Below are 22,299 nucleotides of genomic sequence, written 5' to 3'. Positions count from 1 at the left end.
AGGGAGGTGACCATGAAACTGACAGTCACTCTGCCAGAGCTCCAGAATGGAGAGAGGATAACATTCCAGAAGGACAACCATCTCTGTAGCAATCCACCAATCACACCTGTTTGGTAGAGGCACCATACCTACAGTGAAGCGTGGTGGTGGCAGCATCATGCTGCAGAGATGTTTTTTCCAGAGAAGGAACTAGGAGATTAGTCAGGATTGAGGGACAGATGAATGCAGCAATATACAGAGATGACCTGGATGAAAACCTGCTCCAGAGTGCACTTGACCTCAGACTGGGGTGACAGTTCATCTTTCAGCAGGACAATGACCCTAAGCACACAGCCAAGATATCAAAGGAGTGGCTTCAGGACAACTCTGTGAATGTCCTTGAGTGGCCCAGCCAGAGCCCAGACCTGTATCCGATTGAACATCTCTGTACACTGATGCTCCCCATCCAACCTGATGGATCTTGAGAGGTGCTACAAAGAGGAATGGGCCAAACTGCCCAAAGATAGGTGCACCAAGCTTCTGGCATCATATTCATGAAGACCTGAGGCTGTAATTGCTGCCAAAGGTGCATCAACAAAGTATTGAGCAAAGGGTGTGAATACTTACGTACTTGTGTTTAAAAAAACTGTTTTCATGTTGTTATTATGGGGTGTTGTAGAACTTTGAGAGAAAAATGAATTTACTCCATTTTGGAATAAGGCTGTAACATAACAAATGTGGAAAAAGTGAAGTGCTGTGAATACTTTCTGGATACTCTGTAGGTGAAGGGTGGGCACCAAGAGTCAACATGGTGCAGGTTTGTCTCACTACTGAAGCCCTCAGTAGGTGATTTCTCAGACAATCAGGACTAACCAGAGTAGGCGGAGCTCATCAGTAAAACCATCAGTTAGTTGTGAGGAAAACCTGCACCATGGTGGCCCTTCACAACACATGATTACCCACCGTTGTTTTAGATGAATGAAATCAAGGCTAAGTGGTTTTGTGTCACTACTTTTTTTGTAGATTGGTTTCTTCAAGCGATCTGTACCTTACGGCACTGCAATGGAGAAGGCACAGCTCAAACCACAGGCTGCATCCGAGGCCTGAAGGACAGCCGGAGCTACCAGAACCACAGTACCTGACCATATGATTGCAATGGAGAACCACAACGGAACAGTTCGGAGGAGAGACCACTGGAACTCTACTGTGCTGCACTCGAGGACAACAAAAATCCAAAGATCTCCAAGCCAAATGAATGTTTTTATCTTTTTTAATTTATGCTTTATTGCTTCTAAAAGTCACATTTTGTTTTGGGTTTTTTTTTTTGTTTTTTTGCTTAGAAAGAACAATCGGAAATCAGAAACTGTGGATGTGGATGCAGGAGGATTGTTGTGGTGAACAGTTCAGTCGTACCCGTTAAACTGTCATATTTTGGTGCTAATGATCTGATGCGTTCACGGCCTTGGATAGAATACGGACACTGGTTCCTGCTGCCTTTTGTTGATCTGAATAGTTTTTGTTGAAACGATCAGTTTGCATTACGAGCAGCTTTTCCCGCACAACTCTCTCACCTATATCAGTTCAGTAGCTCTGTTTTTCTAATCCAACTTTTCAAATGCATTTTTCAGAATTTAAGACCAGCTGTTCTGAACTTGACCTATCTGAGAGTTTCCCTTCCTTTTTGCCCAATGCATGCTGGGATATGCTCCAGCACCCCTGCAAACCTGAACAGAATAAGTGGGTACAAAAAAAAAATATGGAAGTTCTGGTGGATGGAAGTTCTAAGCTGTTCAGGAAATCTCTCTGCCTCAGGTTGATGGACAGCAGGTGGAGTTGTTGTTTGCACTCAAAGGAAATCTACTGATACAACACCAAAGACTAACTGAGCTTCCTTTGAGACTTTGACTTCTACTGATCACTTTGTTCAAATCCTCTTCGCTCAGTCACCAGTGCTGGCACGGCCATCGTTGCGTAGTCCACAGGGACGGGATTGGAACCACGTCAGACCTGTGAAACCTCGACGTAGGCCTGAAGTACCGTGGCGTTCTCGCTGTATGCGTCGGTCATTTCGGATTACACTCCTACAGCAAACGACAATGAGGCTAAACCACAGATTTAATGGTTGGATGATGTTGAACCAAAGACGTGACAATCAGCAATGTTGTAGCTTTGACGAAGTGCCTCATCTGACATCAGGCAGGATCACTGATCGTGAGTCTGGAGGATCCTTTTTCAGCTTGCAGTGCGCCTTACTGTGAGATACTGTATTTTTGATTGTCTTTTGGGCAAAAGCTGCTCGTGTTTAGACAGAGAACGAAATGACGGCTGAATTTATCCCACTTACCCACAGCTACAGGGACGGAGTAGAAAAATCGTTTGTGTTGATTTTATTTGTACAGAAAATTTATGTGCCTTAAATGTAAATACGTAACGTTTGCGGGTTAGAAGGAAGAGGTTCATGTCATTCATTTGTGTGAATGGTATATTTATGAATGTTTGTTAGTGTGTGACATTTGGTGATTTCTTTCCCATTGCTTAGTTCTACCGATCTCAATCACCTGTCACATCACTGAGGTCAAGCCACTAAGCATTAAAGGGATCATATTGTGCAGAAATGGTTTACATCTGTAGTTTAAAGCTGCACATCCTCAATGTATCACAATGTTGCCATGGCAGTGCATGAACAAATTCTACTGCTATAAGTACATTTTAGGTCTGAAACAGTTCTTTTTGGTCTGATATATGTCATAGAAGCCCATATTTGGATTTCAGTTTGCCCTGTGATGCACACAAACTGAGCTGGTGTGTTCTCTATATGACATGTGAAGACTGGTGTTTATTTCTGGACTGCTGCCTCTTGCTGACACAGACAAGAGAATTATGGGTCATTAAACAATGCAAAGTAGAGTAAGTAGCTCAGTGGGATAAGGAGTTTGTAATTACACTACCTGTCTGTGTCCTTGGACAAGACCCGTCATCTGTATTGCTCTTATCCCCTCAATTGTAAAAGGGTACAGCCATTGGTTGGAGAAGTAACCTGTGATGTACTGGCATCCCATCCAGGGGGACGCATAGACTTTCAATCACTTTTTGCTAAGAAATATGTAGATAAGCATTGGCACCAATGGACCTCATCTCCTATATATAAGACTTTATAAAATTCTAGACTTTTGATGAAGTGTACCCGTGATTATACAGACCGGGTCAGGATGGGGTTCACCTTGGCCATGGTGAACCCCACCCCAAAGGTCCGTTGACTGGAGACGCCTGTTAAGTCCGTGGCGAAGAGTCATTGGGCTTGTTTTCTTATAAAGTTCACCATTCGCCTGTCTAGCTTCCACATAAAATCGATCGAGTTCTCTGTCAAGCATCTGTCTGTCATAAGTTTCAAAGTTGGGCACATGTCCCTTTTCAGTGACATACTTGCGAAACAGGTTGGCTGCTGACTGTGTATTTCTGCGGGTGTTTTTTGCATCTTTTTTGTGTAAAATTTGTTTACATCAGCATCGCTAACAGACACAAACCTGTCTTCTGCCATCTTGTCAACAAACTGACAGCCAAAGTAGGCATTGTATCGCATTATCTGATTGGTCGTTATCGATAGAAGGCGATTAGCTAGCACTACGTTGCATGCAAGGTGTACTCGTTTCGCACGCGCGGTCTACTCGAATCCCCCAGCAGTCAACTCGGCATGTGGTACAGCTCAGAAAGTGGCGAATGGACCAATCAGAAGTTGGCAAAATCACATACCATATAATAAACTACGAGTATATTTTAACTTACCGTATAAGTTGCACCTGTCAAAGAAAACCTTTTGAAGATGGGAAAAACCCATATACATATATATGAGTATAAGCCGCAGGACCTCCCAATCTAGTTAAAAATAAAGAAAAACGCAACTTAGACTACAGAAAATACTGTACTAAAGTGAACACTACATAGGTTTTCTCTGCAGTTTCTTCTCTGCTACACATCAAAAGAAGCTAATTGAATTTACCACTGTGGTCAGCTGATGGGCTTGAATGACAAAACAAATAAATAAATAAATAAAAACAGTGGAACAGATAGAGAAGTTCAGTGTTTCACCAAACATGAGACAGACTAGGTTTCTCACCCTGAAAACTTTGTTCCCCCCCTGCTTTGCAATTGTTTCATGAGAAAGGACATGCTACTGTAGCGGCTTGCTCTGCATTGTGTTGTGTATTTTTACTCCTCCCACTCATTCCCCTTGGGACACAAACTCAGTCTAATCAGGGTAACCAGTCAGATAAACACCTGAGTGGCCATTTTGCTGTTTGGGTAGTGAGGCCCATTGACACCATATGCACAGGGACTCCTGCTGGCCTCCGTCATCCTACACTATACTCAACTGTACCTCCCGGGTGGAAACTGTTTCCACTCTGCATTTTGTTTTACTGCATTTCATGGGACCCGGATATCTCCAGTGGCGATGTTGGACTGAAAAGGCTGTGATCTTTGAAGAATCAATGGATGCCCTGATTACAGAATTTAAGAAACTGAGTGAGGAGTAAGAGTGTCAGGGTTTACAATCATCGTGGATTAGGACTAGGACAATGGGTTTTTAACAACTTCCTGGACTGAGCCATCAGAAGTGCATCTATACACAGTGAAAGTGTCACATTTGTAGAGATTAATTTACGTTGGCAGTACTGTCTCTAGGTCCTTGGCCCTGAAAATCAAAAAAGACATCTGGGAAGAGTGTGTGGAGTCCTGAAGTCCCTGAACAGAGGCGTTTACAGGAAAGGTCGAAGCCTTGAAGGTCCTGGTGCTTCCCGTCTTACTGTATTTTTGGGAGACTTGGGTGTTAACCACTGATCTACGGCAACAGATATGTTTTGGATGCTCAGTCTCTTCAGTAGATTCTTGGGTACTGCTGGAATGACTTTGCGTCAAACGAATGGTTACATGAGGACACTCGAAGATGTGTCCTACATACTTTGTAAGGAAGCATCACCGACAACATTTTGGCCATGTAGTATGCTTCTCGTCACACAATGCAGCATGCAGGTACCTCAGTTGAGTATGCCAGCAAGTGGGAAAGGCCAAGGGCTCACCTGCCCATGTCCATAGTCCAATAGTCCAAGAGGTGCAGATGGACTATTGCTTGCCTGGGTCATCCAGAACCCGGGTTGGTTCTGTACTATGGTGGATATGACAATTACCACACTCACATGCTCCCCCAATCCTCCCGTCTGAGTGTTGAGTGGGTGGGGCCAGCATTTTTCATTTAACGCAACAAGCACTGAAATGGGTTGTTTCTTAGAGACTGGAAAATGCTTTTACGATTATTATTATTATTATTATTTTTTAAATACTGCTCAGTTTATAGGGGATGATTTTGAGACTTGTTTGATGAAGACACCCGGTGACCTCGATTACCTTATTGAAAATGTGTACAACATGACCCCTTTAATACTTGCTTTTGGCAGCAATTACAACAGTGAGAACAACCTCAGTGAGAAGATGACAGGAAAGTGTTCAGATATTTTAATGTACAGAATGTCGAGTCTCATACCTCTAAATGAAGACAAAGCAACTAGGCACTGGGAACCACATGATGCTTGGAAGTGCAATATTTATATTCACTTTGTTTTTTTTTTTTATATATTACAGTGCTTTATCGAGTGTTTTTTGTGACCGAGTCGTGATAAAACCGAACTTTGTAACGTGGTGATGTATGTTTTAAACATGTGCCATGTGTGCATTGTAGGTTCTGGCTGTTCACTTGCTCACAACGCTTTGACACATTTTCAAGGTTTTCCCACTACACTTTTTTTTTTTTTTTTTTTTTTGCTGCACCTTTTACCTAATCATACTGATTTGTAACACCACAGATAAACTGGCCACCCGATCATATCTGAGTTCCAGCTTGGATGCGTGACCAGAGTGTGATCGTTCATGTGCTGTGCAGACACACCTGTGTAGTTTTCTCTCTTTTACGTGTCACCTCTTATTGGATAATAATTTACAATCCAGCCATTTCTCATCAGATCTCATTGTGCAAAACCCATATTTGATAGATGATATAAATCATTTCTCACATGATACATGAAAAGAAAATGAACATCTAATCCCATTATTTATGCTGACATTGGAGTCTTTTTACTATTTCCTCCATGGTCACACCAGAAGGCACTGGGTGTTTATCAAGTGTTTTTTTTTTTTTAATAAAAGGTATTTGCCCATGATCACGCTCCACAACTTTTTTTTTTTTAAAAAAAGGTGTATATATTTATAGTAAGGAGAGTAATTTTGAATTCAAATGATAAACTGATGATTTTTGTGAATTTTTCTCCTCCCCATATTGGGGAGAATATTTTTGTTTTGTTGGGGGGGCAGGGGCACAGAGGCTTTGTTAAGGTCAATTTTTACCTGTTACAGTTTATTCTTTGAATTAAAAATAAAAAATAAAACTTGGTTTTTACAAATCCTTGCACTGTGACTTACTGAACACACACAACTGAGAAAATAATTTATTTAGAAAACATGAAATTATACACAAGTCAGCTAGTTGCCTGGTTGAAAAAAGTGATTTGATACAATATAGTAGTTTGAACGTGGAAATACTAAAGCATAAACCGCTGACCTAAGGTGATAAAACTGTGGCATATGCTCTTATGGGCTTTTTGGGAAACTGATTCTTCCATAAATAACAGCATGAATGTCTCTCAGACAGACGACAACACAAACATACTTTACTTAAAGCTACATTGTGTAGGATTTAGTGTTATCTGGTGGTCAGGTTGCAGATTGCCTTCATATTTTTGCTTCCTTGATGACGGGGATTCATGCTTCCTTGCCTTCTTTTGTAATAAAAAATTGAGGTTTCTTAAATGTGTTAGTCTGTGCAGGCAAGCTAGTAGACTGTTTAGGGGAGCAACCACTGGTTTCTCTTTTTTTGAGTCATTCTCCCAGCCACACTGCAAACTGTGACAGCCAGAGTAAGTATGTCCCTTTTGGGCTACTGTATCAACATGGCGATGCAACATGGCTTCCTCCATAAGGGGGCCCACCCCCATTTAGATATGGCGGGCTCATTCTGTGCTAAAGGATTATTAACCGAGTGTGAGGTCTGTACGGGAAAGGTGTAAAGGGCTCAAACCATTTCCTTTCTCTGGCTAAGATTTTAACTTCCTTGTCCTCAAACATGTGGTTAGTGTCTTTAAGGTGGAAATGAACTGCAAGGAAGTTAAAATCTTAGCCAGAGAAAGGAAATGGTTTGAAAGAGGAGTGAAGGAGGCACTGTATGTTAAACAGTTGAAACCCAGCCTTAACCGGGGAGGGGGTCTGAGACACGCTTTGTCCCCTGTTTACAATGGGGTACTCAGGTCAAAGCAGTTCCAGTCTTTTGTTCATGGTAACGAGTCATTCACGTCATCAGGAAAGTCGTCAGGAGAGGCGTCAGTCCCATTGTTAGGAGGGACAGCTGCCCTGTCATTAGGAGGGTGCTAACTAGAGCACAATAGGTGCTAATTAGAGCAACTGTTTAGTCACTAGCCTATAGCAGTCTGCCTCTCGGTAGGAGGGGTCTGGTTAGGTTTAAAACTCCAGCTTTTGTGGCTTCTGTTATTTTTCTCTACAAGAGTCAAGACAGAAGTCAGACTACCAGAGCAAGAATTTTAGCTGAGGAAGCTTCTGCAATTTGAAGCGAAACGTCCTCGCATCAAGCAACCCAGTCCAGTCGAAGATTCAAGCTTCTCTACTATGGAAACCACCTGGACAACTGAGAGCCTTTACAGAAACAGGTACCGCCTGAATATGAAAGCTGCTGACGGTTTTGGGCTCGCAGTCAGACCTGCTTGCTTCACTTCCATGAAGAACTTGCTAACAGATGTTCCAGTCGTTAGCTGATAAGATTTCAATCTGTGTATTTTTTCAGATGCTGTTTAGATATTTATGGAGTATGTTCATGTCTGACTTGGTTTGTCTAATTGTGTTTTCAGCTTTCTGGGGTGTAACAAATAGGATACGCATTTCGGACTGATTGTCATAGTATGATACAGTCAGATATGAGAAAATATCAGTCTGGTGTCGCAGACTGAACGGTCCGCCCTGCCTCCACTACACATGCATCATTTCTTAGCTCAGCAACTCGTCTAAGATCGAGTCCCCTCACCCAAAGCTATCAAATGGATTAATTGAATTCTTAACCATCAGTTGACAAGGTAAAACGTCTTAAATCATTCTAAAGTCAGTTTTAAGCAGAAACAAGGTGATAATCAGTGAACTGCTGCTGATGACGCATGCACAGTGAAGGCAGGGTGGACCGTTCAGTCGGTGACACTGGAAATCAGACAATCAGAGCGCGCGTAGCCCACAGCCATATAATAATTATAAATACACAATGAGTTGTTGTTGTAAGTAATTATACAGGAATGAACAGATGGTTATGAATGCAATATTCTGTTTCTGCTAATAAATGCCCCTAAAGCTCTGTATAGCTTTAAAAGGGGGTACTCCTTCATAATTGCGTGTGCGAAATATCACCCCCAAAAATGAACTGGAATTGATGCTTTTTATTTTGAGATAGTACTTTTCTAAAAACACCATTTAAAATATTGGTGCATGGTTGAAAATAGTGGGGGTGGGGAGCTGTTTTGCATAGTGTGCCTTAATAGAGAGAGTGGCAACATGACGAGTCGAAGAAAAAAATCGGTCACGCAACTCATGGTGCCATCTTGGGTTCAAAATAGTGTTTGCTGTTAATCTGCCTGCATGTACATCCAGCTATTTTATTTATTTATTGGCTGAAAATGCCAGGTTGCTGTGCATTTGGATGCACAAATAGACACAGCAAGGGCTTCAAGATGTACAGATTCCCTTCAGATCTGAACAGAAGAAAATTTTGGGAAAATAAAGTCAGCTGTGTGGGATGGAAGCAACTTCGATGTCAAAGCTTTTGAGAGGTAAATTTACTGTTCAGTCCCATGTACAGTAAAACTTAACTAAACCGTCATCATATAAACCAGATATTCGCACTCACCAGACAAAAAAGTCCCAAAGTTTTTGTATTGTTTTTCATGTAATAAATACTGTACATAACAGATTTTGTACAACGGATCTTTCGCTCACATTGGATAAAATGTCCCGTCCGATCGCAATGAATTTCCATTAAACATATGGGACCGGAGTCATTTCCGTGATTAAAAGCCCGACCGTTTATTTTTTTTTACACTATGCTCAGACTCGGAGCTGCAGCCTGATGCGCACGCCAGGCTGCAGGCTGCACAGTAAAAACAGCAAAGTTTGCTGTTTTTACTGGACACGTTTACATTTTTATAATGGACCAAATACATTTGGCAGAAAAAAAATTCAGAGGAAATTTTGACCCGGTCATTAAATGAGGCGCAGGTCCTGATTCAGGATCCCCGCTGATGTTTGGCGCCTCCTGACTGTAACTAATCCGTTACATACACCTCACTCACATCACTTCGTCTGCCATCATATTATAATAGGTTTTACAGTGCACGCAGATTACAAATGGATCAGAAAAGCCCACAAATTTACAGCACAAAGTCGATAAAAGAGGAAAATGCACAGCTGACCTTTGATTTTGAGGTGATGACTGTAGAAAGAAAAGCTTGTTGAGGGTCAAATTAATCCATAATAAAGTATAATCCAGAGACGGAGAACTTTAAAACTGTCATGCACGTCAATGCATAACACGGAGTTACAGCTGTGCAGCTGCATAAATCACACTTTAAATTAATTAAATAAATTGTCATAAATTGTAAATTTATGACAATTTGATAGCTTAACTATTTTTATTTTTATTTTGATAGCACCTGTACCCGGATGTGTTGCTGTATGTGGTTAAATGATTTAAAAAAAATGTTGAAAACATTAAAGGTTCATTCAGTAGTTCAGTGCAGTTGGAACCAAAATGGCACCATGTTCTGATTTGACACCACTCTCTCTAATCAAGGCACTCCAGTTTTGCACCGTTTTCTATTTAATGGAAAATGTACCATTTGCTAGCTTTCATATGTCAGAAATTAATTTTGTCTTTGGGATGGGATGGGGTCTGACTGTGATTCACACACTAAATAATTAAAAGTTAGTTTGGGTAAAAGAATCCACACGCCCGACACACACACGCACGCACATGACAGGATTGTCTTGTTCAGTCCTACAGTGTTCCCTCGCCATCGTCGGTGTGCGTCTGCCATGTCCATTACAGTGACTCTCCAGAGCTTCATCTTACTGCGGAAGTTTGTTTGTTCCTCCAGCTAAAATCTACTCTCTGCTTCACATTAGGACTCCAGTCCTCATACAAGCTGATGTTCTAGTACTCGAGTGTCCTTGACAGCTGCGTTAATTTGCGCTGGTTCTCGATCACTTTGAGGTTCTGGATGTAGTGTCGGATGTTGCTGGGAGTCCTCAGTGGGAAGGATGGTTCTGAGCCTGGACACAAGGAACAAACTTTGATGATTAATTTAAAAACACAAACGTTCTAAGAAAGATACAGAAATAAAGAATGATGCCTTATTTTTGGGTCCTATTAACCCTCAGGTGACCAAGTTATCTTAGCGACTAATATGACTGAGTGGGGTTATTTATGACCCCATTGACTTTATATTTGAATATTTCTATATAAATGATTGATTTATGCTTCTTCCTATTTATTTCACTCTCTTATATATTTGTCCATCATCCTTTTCAACCTCATTCTGGGCATCAAGAATCTGTCTCAATGCTTGTGCAGCTGTAAATCTTGCTATTCTGGGTCTGTTGGCCATGCTTCCCTGCAAAACAGTAAACTATAATGATTAGAGTTGGCAAATTCCAATACCATCTGAAGCTATAATGTCGAAAATCTCATAGATCTTCCCGTGGTCAGATGTGACCCCGCACACGTTTGGTTTATAGTTACCATACGGATCGGCTGATCCTTGCAAAATTTTATGAACAAATGCAGGACAAAAATATATGCTCGGGGTAAAAACCGACAGCACTGTAACCCTCTGGGGTCTGAGGACATTTTTTGGACAGTTCACTCGCCTGGCATAAATGTTTTATTATTGATGTTAACAGCTCTTCCTGCATCCCACAATCAAGTTTTATGTCTCTTTTTTCAGGACAACCTGTTCTTCATAATATGTATGCTTTTGTTGTGTTTTATAAGTGTAATAAAGGTTTACAATCAGAAATAACAAAGGAAAAAGTAAAGCGGAAAATAATTTTCCACACACATTTATTCAAAACACACAGTAAACTATAATAAACAACTGTTTTGACACTTTATAAAGGTAATTTGAGGTCGTGTGTGAAAGACTGTGCAACAAAAAAGTTCAAACAATAAACACAAATTACATTTTGAACAATATATACAAAATGGTCTATGCGTTTTGTTTGTCTTCAACTCAAAGCAATTTCTGTCTGCTATTACACAAAAGATCACATCACAAATTTCTATTTCTACTGTGTTTTGGAGTCTTCTGTCTGACTCTGCAAGCAGCTTTCATTTCACACTTCTTAACGGTCTGAGGAGTGGCCCTCTCTCCCTCACCTCATTGATATGGTAAACAGTGCTTTACGCCAGAGGGAGAGAGCCACGGAGTAATCCAGTAACATTCAAATGCAAACTAGTGGAGCAATCCTGATAGTTACGCACTCTTTGTTTGAGCACGTGAGATTGTCATGCGAGGATCTCTGTCTGCTCCGTCCGCCTTCACTTTTGCTGTGCGTAATGGCGCAGGGCGCATTGGAGGAGTTAGGGGGCTATTCAAACGGGCCAACTAGTAAGATATCACTCCTGAAAACGATCTTTGGTTTATCACGTGAGGTAAATCTGCTCTACGATTGAATTTTGGGAAACCATGTGATGGTGAACCAATTCCGATTGGACACTCACATTGCACACGTCATCACACAGCTTCTATGAGGAGTATAAAAATGGCCGACGGTGGATCGAAAGTCTGGGAAATTAACTTTTCAGCAAAAAAAACGTTTCTATCTCATATCATTAAAAAGTTATTTATAATTTAGTAAAGCTTGGTCGTATACGACGGCATCGGCCCCAGAGGGTTAATAAGTGTTACTTAACTGGTAAGGCCTTTGTGAGTCCTTTTAAAATGCTTGTTAATATTATTACATGATAATAAGCCTTTATATACGTGTGTCACTGCAACATAACATTTATTGAGCGGTTATAAGGTCTTGTTGTCACCTTAGGTCTTGAAGCAGGAAAATGTATAGTTAACTGCTCATAAGTGCTTAATTAGCAATGCATTAATCTCAATAAACAACCAAAAATCTTAATAAAGGTAAAACAATGACTTAATAGCAAGTTAAACTAAGATGTCTAAAACGTAACCCAACTTAAGTGGCAAAACTGCTTGAAGGACAACAAGATGTACAGCTGCTGTCAAAGAAATATCTAACAAACTCAGAAAATCTATTTGTAATGCTATTATAAACAACTGGAAAACATTCAGAAGGTTATTACCAATTCTAAGCAGTTATAATGCAGTAATAAGCACTAAGCAAATTAAGACTTCCCTGTGATTAGTAATCATTTATTAAAGGTGTTCATGTTAACTAAGGTAATAATTTAAACATTATTTAACAATTCATAAAGATACTGAAAAACGAATTATGACTAAATACAGGTAACTCTTAATTTACTATACGTTAATGCTTATTACACTACAGCATACTAAACACATTAGGTATCTCTTAATTAACAGTTAGTTCATCCTTTTTACTGCACTAACAACTGTCAGTTTATGTATCCTTGCTGTAAAATGTTACCCACGAGGGTACTAACACTTACACAATACTGTGAACATATAATGTTAATAACCATGTCATGAGGACATATAAAGTATTATTACTAATTAACACTTATCACAATGACCATAACATAAAGGCTTATGAAAACAAAACAGCTATTCATAAATTAAACCTTTTGCATACAATAAATATGAATAGAACTGTTTTTTTTTTTTTGGGATGCTACTTACATGTAGATAATCGAATGGATGGCCCTTCTAAAAACATCCGATCTGCCAGACCTCTCTGTGGTGATGACGGCACTACAGGAGAGGCAAGAAAGACTGTTAACATGAAAGAAAAATTATAGGCCCTGATGCTCCTTGGTGCAAGTGCTTATCCCCGGATACCATAGTGTAAAACAGATGAGAATCAGTAACTACACGTGGATGGGATACCAATCTGATGCAGGTTACTTCCCCAGCCAAGGCCAATACCCATTTACAAATAGGTGGACTGAGATAATGCAGATTAAGTGTTTTGTCCAAGGGCACAGATGACATGACCAGGATTCAAACCCAGGTCTATATATTGGAAAGTCCAGGGCTTATCTATCAGGGCTGTGCAAAATTCTGAATTTTAGTCTTGTAGCTCTGCATCCTGTTTGCTACCTTGTTCAAAATTCAATTAAAATGCAAGAATTTAAATTTTAAATTTGTACAGCCCTGTTATCCACAGCTACATGATATGCAAAGACCATATAATTAGGATAACATCTGGACTATGATGCATTAGATCAATTCAAAAAGTAATCCTGTTATTCTTATGTATATCTTGTAATACTGGCTGCCAACCTGTTGGACGGTTGGTGTATGTTGGACAGACAGTGGAAGTTATGAGCAGATGTGGTTGATGTTACATATAGCTTGAAACAAACTTGACATGGTCTGCTTCCTCTAAAGTCTTGACTTCGACTCGACCACTACAAAATCTCAAAGCCAAGATGAAAGACTTTGGAGTGGTTGAGCCCGAATCAAAACTGAGTCTTTAGAGGATGCAAGATCAAGTGAAGACCAAGACTGGACTTGAGTACTACAACACTACCACCAAAATGTCCAATGCAAGGAGTCTGATAATTACCGTAAGGCTGGCTCCTGCATCCTCTCACTATTTTCACTGTTTTGGCAATCATGTGCTGCAAAAATAGGAGAAAAAAGAATAATTTGAAATTTATTTCATACTCGACAAGATATTGACATGAAAAAACATTTTTTTTCTCTCTCACCATCTTCTCAAAGTTCACCAATTTGTCCAAGTAGTTTGGATTTCCTTCATGAATGAATGTCATGTCTGGTTGTAGACGGGGACAGGATACATGACCAGATTACATAAAATGGCAATTTAAAATTTGTAGCAATCAAAGTCACATATTTCATGTGATTCTGTCACAGTGGAACAATTGCTGTCATTCACATGGAAGTATTACCTTTGAGCAGCAGCGGCATAAGGGGAATATAAGGAGGACTGACTTTGGCCACGGCCAGTCTGTAGGCCCTGTGATTACGTGAGGGATCCTAACAGAAAATGAATAAATACACATGAAATATTACAAAGTGCATCTGCCAGGACTGAACCATCCTCTGCCATATCTGCAGTGGGATGAGGCGTAGGTCTGGAGGAACAAAGTGCTTTGATTCCTCTGTAAACAGGTCGAGGTTCACTAGACCACAGACAGTGTACCATCTGATCACAGATTCCTCTAACGAACGCCTCCTTGTCCATTCTCAGGGCCATCACAGCCCACTTTCTCAGCTTCCTGTACATCCTAACATTTTCATCAAGTGGTGCACTACAACTCCTCTGGATGATCGAGTGTCCTCAGATATGAAACTCCTCCTTTTACGGACACGGGTGGCTCCAATACAATCTTCAGCAGATTTTAGGGTCTGACTGCAGAAGAACTCCCACAATCTATTCAGATCACCATTTGTGTCAATGTCTGCAAGTCCTCCAGCCAAATTTCATGTAAATTCCCACAAACCGGACACTTCTGTAGACCCTACAATTCTGCAAATATTCGCATTTTCGCATAAGTATATGCTCTGTCTCCTTGTGCTATCATGTTACACCAATCCATGATTATTGAAAACACAATAAATTTTAAAAAGGCATATAATAAAGTTTAAACAGTGCCAATGCTGGCATCGGTATTTAACGCCAAGTCATAGTTTGACAGTAACTGTATAATGCCTTACAGAAATTACACCATAATTCAAAAGACACATGAAAAGTTAAATGACAGAAACTTACCATCAACCTCTCATAACCACAGTAAACTCTCTTTGTCTTGCTGGGTATTCTCTGTAAAACACAGTAGCACCCAAGAATGTTGGATTGTTCAGTACACTGACACAATTTTACATTCACTTGTTTCTAACCTCCCAGGTCTTGTAAAGTCTGTGGACCGCACTGTTGCTCAAACCAAACATGACAGCAAAGAACGAGTTCAGATTTTTCTGGTCCTTTAATCTGTGACGGGGAGGACACATGGATTTATGGAGTCATTTACATTATTGCATGCAAAAAATATGTTTGAGACTCTGAGTAAATAAGTTTACACTGCAGCTATCTTGATGAACTTCTTGAGCAGAGAGGCTCGTTTCATCAGGTCTTCACAGAGGCACAGCTCAGTCACCACCCAGTACTGCACCTCGTTGAAACGACGCACGAACCGCTCCAGATTAGCCGTGATCGCACCTGAGAATTTGTGACGGCCAAATATGTAGTAGACCAGCTCAACCTGGAGAGACACCGTGGATGGGTTGAAAAACCTCTGGCATGAATGAGCTTTGGAAACGTGTGAAGCACAGAGAGTGTGAAGTATAGTGATCAATTTGTTTTTGTTGTCACATGTACATGGTTTCTCAAATACTATATGCTGTTACCTCATGCATGGCAGTGAATAACTCCCAGTCATAATTAGTGAGTTCACCGGCAATATCTTTGGAACTCATTTGTTCCAGGGCGTCTGAGGTTCCAATCTGTGGACCCTGCTGCTCGTTCAGAGGAATCTGGGGAAAAAAACTGAGTGTCACATATATTTATTACAGTGCATCCAGAAAGTATTCACAGTGCTTCACTTTTTCCACATTTTTTTATGTTACAGCTTACTCCATTTCGGAATAAGTTGTAACAGCTTAATCCAAAATGAAGCAAGTTAATTTCCCCTCCTCTACTTTGAACTCACAACACCCCATAATGATAACATGAAAAAGGTTATTTTGAAATTTTTGCTAATTTATTAAAAATAAAAGCTAAGAAATCACACGTACATACTGTACGTATTCACACCCTTTGCTCAATACTTTGTTGATGCACCTTTGGCAGCAATTCCCTCAAGTCTTCTTGAATATGATGCCACAAGCTTGGTGCACCTACCTTTGGGCAGTTTGGTCCATTCCTCTTTGCAGCATCTATCAAGCTCCATCAGGTTGGATGGGGAGCGTCGGTGCACAGCCATTTTCAGATCTCAGCCAGAGATGTTCAATCAGATTCAGGTCTGGGCTCTGGTGTCACCACTCGAGGACATTCACAGAGTTGTCCTGAAGCCACTCCTTTGATATCTTTGCTGTGTGCTTAGGGTCATTGTCCTGCTGAAAGATGAACAGTCACCCCAGTCTGAGGTCAAGAGCGCTCTGGAGCAGGTTTTCATCCAGGATGTCTCTGTACATTGCTGCATTCATCTTTCCCTCAATCCTGACTAGTTTCCCAGTTCGTGCCACTGAAAAACATACCCACAGCATGATGCTGCCACCATCATGCTCCACTGTAGGGATGGTGAGTGGTTCCCTCCAAACATGATGCCTGGCATTTACACCAAAGAGTTCAATCTTTGTCTCACCAGACCAGAGAATTTTGTTTCTCATGGTCTGAGAGTCCTTCAGGTGTCTTCTGGAAAACTCCAGGTGGGCTGCCATGTGCCATTCACTAAGGAGTGACTTCTGTCTGGCCACTCTACCATACAGGCCTGATTGGTGGATTGCTGCAGAGATGGTTGTCCTTCTGGAAGGTTCTCCTCTCACCAAAGAGGAATGCTGGAGCTCTGAGAGAGTGACCATCTGGTTCTTGGTCACCTCACTGACTATGGCCCTTCTCCCCTGATCACTCAGTTTAGACAGGCGGCCAGCTCTAGGAAGAGTCCTGGTGGATTTTAACTTTAATTTACGGGTGATGGAAGCCACTGTGCTCATTGGGATGTTCAAAGCAGCAAAAATCTTGCTGTATCCTTCCAGATTTGTCCCTAGAGACAATCCTGTCTCGGAAGTCTACAGACAATTCCTTTGACCTCATGCTTGTTTTGTGCTCTGACATGTACTGTCAACTGTGAGCAGGGGCGTAGCACCAAATTCTGAGTACCATTTTTCTAGAAAATGGTGCAATTTGGTCCCTCAGACCCCCCAACTCAATGCTCACCTCTCTTTTCAAAGAATTTGGTTAGCAGCTGCTTTCCCTCATTTAGTTTTCTTTCCCTGTCCTTTTTTCTCTGTTGGGAAAATGTAAGTACACGGACCCACAACAGGGGGCGCAAATGAACGGACAATGGAATAGGTCAAATAACAACACTTTACTGTTGTGAATGTGCACAACAAATACAACAGATTACAATAATGGACAAAAGTCAATTCACAAAGGTGTCGTGTGGGCAGGCTCGAAGATAGGAGACGCCTCTCCAAAGTAGAACCGGAACCACACGGTTTCCTCCGCCACCAGACACCGGGAATACTGGAGCCGCCAAGTCCCGAACTCCCAGGTGGCCACTGCCTCCGCGTGTCGGACCTGGTACTGCTGGCGAGGAACAAAGAACAATTAAATGAGGGCGCGTTTGCACCCAGGAATCCGAACGGTAGGAAAGCTACCTCCACCTCTCGTTGGAAAAGTAATCTCCAGAACAATGCACAAAATCCAAAAGGATACAATCCGTCAGCTGAGATACGTTACCTTCTAGGTAGAAACGATAAAGAGGTGGAGACGTCGTCTTGCTGATATACTCCTGCCGATCAGATGATTGGTAACAGCTGTTGCAGGTGATGCGTGACAGCTGTCACCCTGGCTGCTCCTGTAAGGCGGCTGCGCCCTCTGGTGCCTGGAGCCCGCACTCCAGACAGGGCGCCCTCTGGTGGTGGGCCAGCAGTACCTCCTCTTCTGGCGGCCCACACAACAGGACCCCCCCCTCAACGGGCGCCTCCTGGCGCCCGACCAGGCTTGTCCGGGTGGCGGCGGTAGAAATCGGCCAGGAGGGCCGGGTCCAGGATGAAGCTCCTCTTCACCCAGGAACGTTCTTCAGGTCCGTACCCCTCCCAGTCCACCAAATACTGGAAGCCCCGGCCCATCCTACGGACATCTAAGAGCCGGCGCACAGTCCAAGCCGGCTCGCCATCGATGATCCGGGTAGGAGGTGGTGCCGGACCGGGAGTACAGAGGGGTGAGGTGTGATGGGGCTTGATCCGGGACACGTGGAAAACGGGATGGATCCGCAGTGAGGCCGGAAGCTGAAGCCTCACTGCGGCTGGACTGATGACCTTGATGATCTTGAACGGACCGATATACCGGTCCTGCAGTTTAGGGGAGTCCACTTGAAGGGGTATGTCCTTGGTAGACAACCACACTGCCTGCCCTGGCCGGTATGTAGGGGCCGGGGTCCGCCGACGGTCTGCATGGGCCTTCGTCCTCATCCGGGCCCTCAGCAAGGCAGAACGGGCGGCACGCCACACCCGACGGCACTTCTGTAGGTGGGCCTGGACCGAGGGCACACCGACCTCTCCCTCAACCACCGGAAACAAAGGAGGTTGGTACCCCAGACATACCTCGAAAGGGGAGAGGCCGGTGGCTGACGACACCTGGCTGTTATGGGCATACTCGATCCAGGCCAGATGGGTACTCCAGGCCGCCGGGTGCGCGGCTGTCACGCAACGCAGGGCCTGCTCCATCTCCTGATTGGCCTGTTCTGCTTGCCCGTTGGTCTGGGGATGATACCCGGATGAGAGACTCACCGTGGCCCCCAGTTCCCAGCAGAAGCTCCTCCAGACGTGCGAGGAGAACTGGGGACCGCGATCGGAGACGATGTCTGTTGGGATCCCATGCAGCCGGACGACGTGGTGAACCAGGAGGTCCGCTGTTTCCTGGGCCGTCGGGAGCTTCGGGAGGGCCACGAAGTGGGCCGCCTTGGAGAATCGGTCCACTATCGTGAGAATGGTGGTGTTGCCCTGGGACGGCGGGAGGCCCGTGACAAAATCCAGGCCGATGTGGGACCAGGGGTGATGGGGCACGGGCAGCGGCTGGAGCAGTCCCGAAGCCCTGCAATGGTCAGCCTTGCCCCTGGCGCAGGTGGTGCAGGCCTGGATATAATCCCGGACGTCGGCCTCTAGGGACGCCCACCGGAAGCGCTGCCGGACAACTGCCACGGTTCTTCGCACCCCTGGATGACAGGAGAGCTTAGAGCCGTGACAGAAGTCCAGGACTGCAGCCCTAGCTTCTGGTGGGACATAGAGTCTGTTCTTCGGCCCAGTTCCGGGGTCCGGGCTTCGTGCCAGGGCCTCCCGGACGGTTCTCTCTACGTCCCAGGTGAGGGTGGCCACGATAGTGGACTCCGGGATGATGGGTTCCGGTGGATCCAACAACTCCGTTTTGACTTCATCTTCATGTACCCGGGACAAGGCATCCGATCTCTGGTTTTTGGTCCCGGGACGGTAGGTGATCCGGAAGTCAAAACGGCCGAAGAACAGTGACCAGCGGGCTTGCCTGGGGTTCAGCCGCTTGGCGGTCCTGATATACTCCAGGTTCCGGTGGTCAGTGAAAACCGTGAATGGCACGGACGTTCCCTCCAACAGATGTCTCCACTCTTCAAGAGCCTCTTTCACCGCAAGGAGTTCTCGATTGCCGACGTCATAATTCCGTTCGGCCGGGGTCAACCTGCGGGAAAAATAGGCACACGGGTGAAGGACCTTATCGGTCTTCCCGCTCTGGGAAAGCACAGCTCCTATCCCTGAGTCCGAGGCGTCCACTTCAACCACTAACTGGCGACTAGGATCGGGCTGCACCAGAACGGGTGCAGACGAGAAGCGCCGTTTCAACTCCTTGAACGCGGCATCGCAACGATCCGACCAGGTGAATGGGACTTTTGGTGAGGTCAGGGCTGTCAGGGGGCTAACTACCTGACTGTAGCCCTTAATGAACCTCCTGTAGAAATTAGCAAAGCCGAGGAACTGTTGCAGCTTCCTACGGCTAGTGGGTTGGGGCCAGTCTCTCACCGCCGCAACCTTGGCCGGATCAGGAGTGACGGAGTTGGGGGAGATGATAAACCCCAGGAAGGACAAAGATGTACGGTGGAACTCACACTTCTCGCCCTTCACAAACAGCCGGTTCTCCAACAACCGCTGCAGGACCTGACGTACATGGCGGACATGAGTCTCAGGATCCGGAGAAAAGATGAGTATATCGTCTAGATATACGAAGACGAATCGGTGCAGGAAATCCCGCAAGACATCATTAACCAAAGCTTGGAACGTCGCGGGGGCGTTTGTGAGGCCGAACGGCATGACCATGTACTCAAAGTGACCTAAGGGGGTGTTAAATGCCATCTTCCACTCGTCTCCCTTCCGGATCCGAACCAGGTGATATGCATTTCTAAGATCTAGCTTAGTGAATATTCGGGCTCCATGCAGGGGCGTGAACACTGAATCCAACAGGGGCAACGGGTATCGATTACGAACCGTGATTTTGTTCAGTCCCCTATAATCAATGCATGGACGAAGTCCGCCGTCTTTTTTACCCACAAAAAAGAAACCTGCACCCATCGGGGAGGTGGAATTCCGGATCAACCCGGCGGCTAAAGAGTCCCGGATGTAGGTCTCCATTGATTCGCGCTCAGGTCGTGAGAGGTTGTACAGCCTGCTGGACGGGAACTCACCGCCTGGAACCAAATCAATGGCACAATCGTACGGACGGTGGGGGGGAAGGGTGAGCGCCAGATCCTTACTGAACACATCTACAAGGTCGTGGTACTCCACCGGCACCGTCCCTAGATTGGGCGGGACTCTGACCTCCTCCTTAGCCTGGGAACCGGGAGGAACCGAGGAACCTAAACATACCCGATGGCAGGTCTCGCTCCACTGAACCACTACCCCGGACGGCCAATCGATCCGGGGATTGTGTTTTAACATCCAGGGGAACCCTAAAATCACACGGGAGGTAGCAGGAGTCACAAAAAACTCGATCTCCTCCCGGTGATTTCCTGACACCACCAGAGTTACAGGTGGTGTCTTATGCGTGATTGGAGGGAGTAGGGAGCCATCTAGTGCCCGCACCTGCACAGGCGAGGTAAGCGCCACCAGAGGGAGCCCTATCTCCCTGGCCCATCTGCTGTCTAACAGATTCCCTTCAGAGCCCGTGTCCACCAGTGCTGGGGCCTTCAGGGTTAAATCCTCATAAAGGATTGTAACTGGGAGTCGTGTGGCAATGTGGGTGTGTCCCACGTGAATGTCTCGGCCCACCCCTAGCCCAGTTTCTAGGGGCGGGCGTTGGTGTTTAACCGCTCGGGGCAGTCTCTTACCTGATGCTCTATCGAGCCACAAACAAAACACGCTCCGCAGGCCAGCCTCCTCTGTCTGTCTGGTGCCCTAAATGTGGCCCTGCTCGTGTCCATAGCTTCGTCAGCAGGGGGAGCTGTAACCACACGGAGCGCAGGGGCCGTGGAGTGTGGGGAGGGCGGAACGCGGTCGGAACCGGAAGGGAGAGGGACGGCGCGTGCCCGGCCACGCCCTTCGTCTCGTTCCCGACGGCGTTCTTCTAACCGATTGCCTAATCGTATGACGAGATCAATAAGCCCATCTAAACCCCGCGGTTCGTCCTTAGCCACCAGGTGCTCCTTTAGAACCAATGACAGTCCGTTTACAAAGGCGGCGCGGAGGGCAGTGCTATTCCAGCCGGACCTCGCAGCCGCGATGCGGAAGTCGACTGCATAGGCAGCTGCGCTCCGGCGCCCCTGTCTCATTGACAGCAGCACGGCTGAAGCGGTCTCTCCTCTATTTGGGTGATCGAACACTGTTCTGAACTCCCTCACAAACCCATCATATGTCTGAAGGAGCCGTGAATTCTGCTCCCAGAGTGCTGTAGCCCAAGCGCGTGCCTCACCGCGAAGCAGGTTTATTACATAAGCTATCTTGCTAGCATCAGTCGCGTACATGACAGGACGTTGTGCGAAGACGAGCGAACACTGCATAAGGAAGTCCGCGCACGTCTCCACACAACCTCCGTACGGCTCTGGAGGGCTTATGTATGCTTCCGGGGAAGGTGGGAGGGGTCGTTGAACGACCTGTGGAACGTCACTGTTACGCACAGGGTCGACAGGAGGGAGAGCCGCAGCAGCGCCCTGAGGGCGCGCTTCCATCTGCGCGGCGAGAGCCTCCACCCTGCGGTTAAGGAGGACATTCTGCTCGGTTATTAAATCCAACCGAGCCGTGAAAGCGGTGAGGATTCGCTGCAACTCACCGATCATTCCTCCTGCGGACGCCTGTGTGCCCTGTTCTT

General features: G+C 44.8%; 2 protein-coding genes across 3 annotated transcripts in view; one reads left to right on the top strand and one right to left on the bottom strand.

The window, feature by feature from the left end:
• itga5 (integrin, alpha 5 (fibronectin receptor, alpha polypeptide)) overlaps positions 1 to 6,428 on the top strand; it is a 100,437-nt gene extending 94,009 nt beyond the window's left edge. The window contains exon 30 of the mRNA XM_034173104.1: positions 1,003 to 6,428. Within this exon, the coding sequence (XP_034028995.1) occupies positions 1,003 to 1,086 (84 nt within the window). The 3' untranslated portion in view covers positions 1,087 to 6,428. The remainder of the gene's footprint in view (positions 1 to 1,002) is intronic.
• A 3,377-nt stretch (positions 6,429 to 9,805) lies between these two features.
• rapgef3 (Rap guanine nucleotide exchange factor (GEF) 3) overlaps positions 9,806 to 22,299 on the bottom strand; it is an 85,629-nt gene continuing 73,135 nt past the window's right edge. For both annotated transcript variants that reach the window (XM_034173106.1, XM_034173105.1), the window contains exons 19-27: positions 15,660 to 15,785; positions 15,333 to 15,514; positions 15,153 to 15,243; positions 15,025 to 15,075; positions 14,201 to 14,288; positions 14,000 to 14,064; positions 13,855 to 13,909; positions 12,966 to 13,037; positions 9,806 to 10,404 (exon numbers count right to left, since the gene is read on the bottom strand). In XM_034173106.1, the coding sequence (XP_034028997.1) occupies positions 10,286 to 10,404; positions 12,966 to 13,037; positions 13,855 to 13,909; positions 14,000 to 14,064; positions 14,201 to 14,288; positions 15,025 to 15,075; positions 15,153 to 15,243; positions 15,333 to 15,514; positions 15,660 to 15,785 (849 nt within the window). In that variant the 3' untranslated portion in view covers positions 9,806 to 10,285. The remainder of the gene's footprint in view (positions 10,405 to 12,965; positions 13,038 to 13,854; positions 13,910 to 13,999; positions 14,065 to 14,200; positions 14,289 to 15,024; positions 15,076 to 15,152; positions 15,244 to 15,332; positions 15,515 to 15,659; positions 15,786 to 22,299) is intronic.

This window comes from Thalassophryne amazonica, chromosome 6 (genome assembly GCF_902500255.1).
Source record: "Thalassophryne amazonica chromosome 6, fThaAma1.1, whole genome shotgun sequence".
NCBI lineage: Eukaryota > Metazoa > Chordata > Actinopteri > Batrachoidiformes > Batrachoididae > Thalassophryne > Thalassophryne amazonica.
The sequence above is the reverse complement of the archived record's forward strand: the minus strand, read 5'-3'. Positions and strand labels throughout refer to the sequence as shown.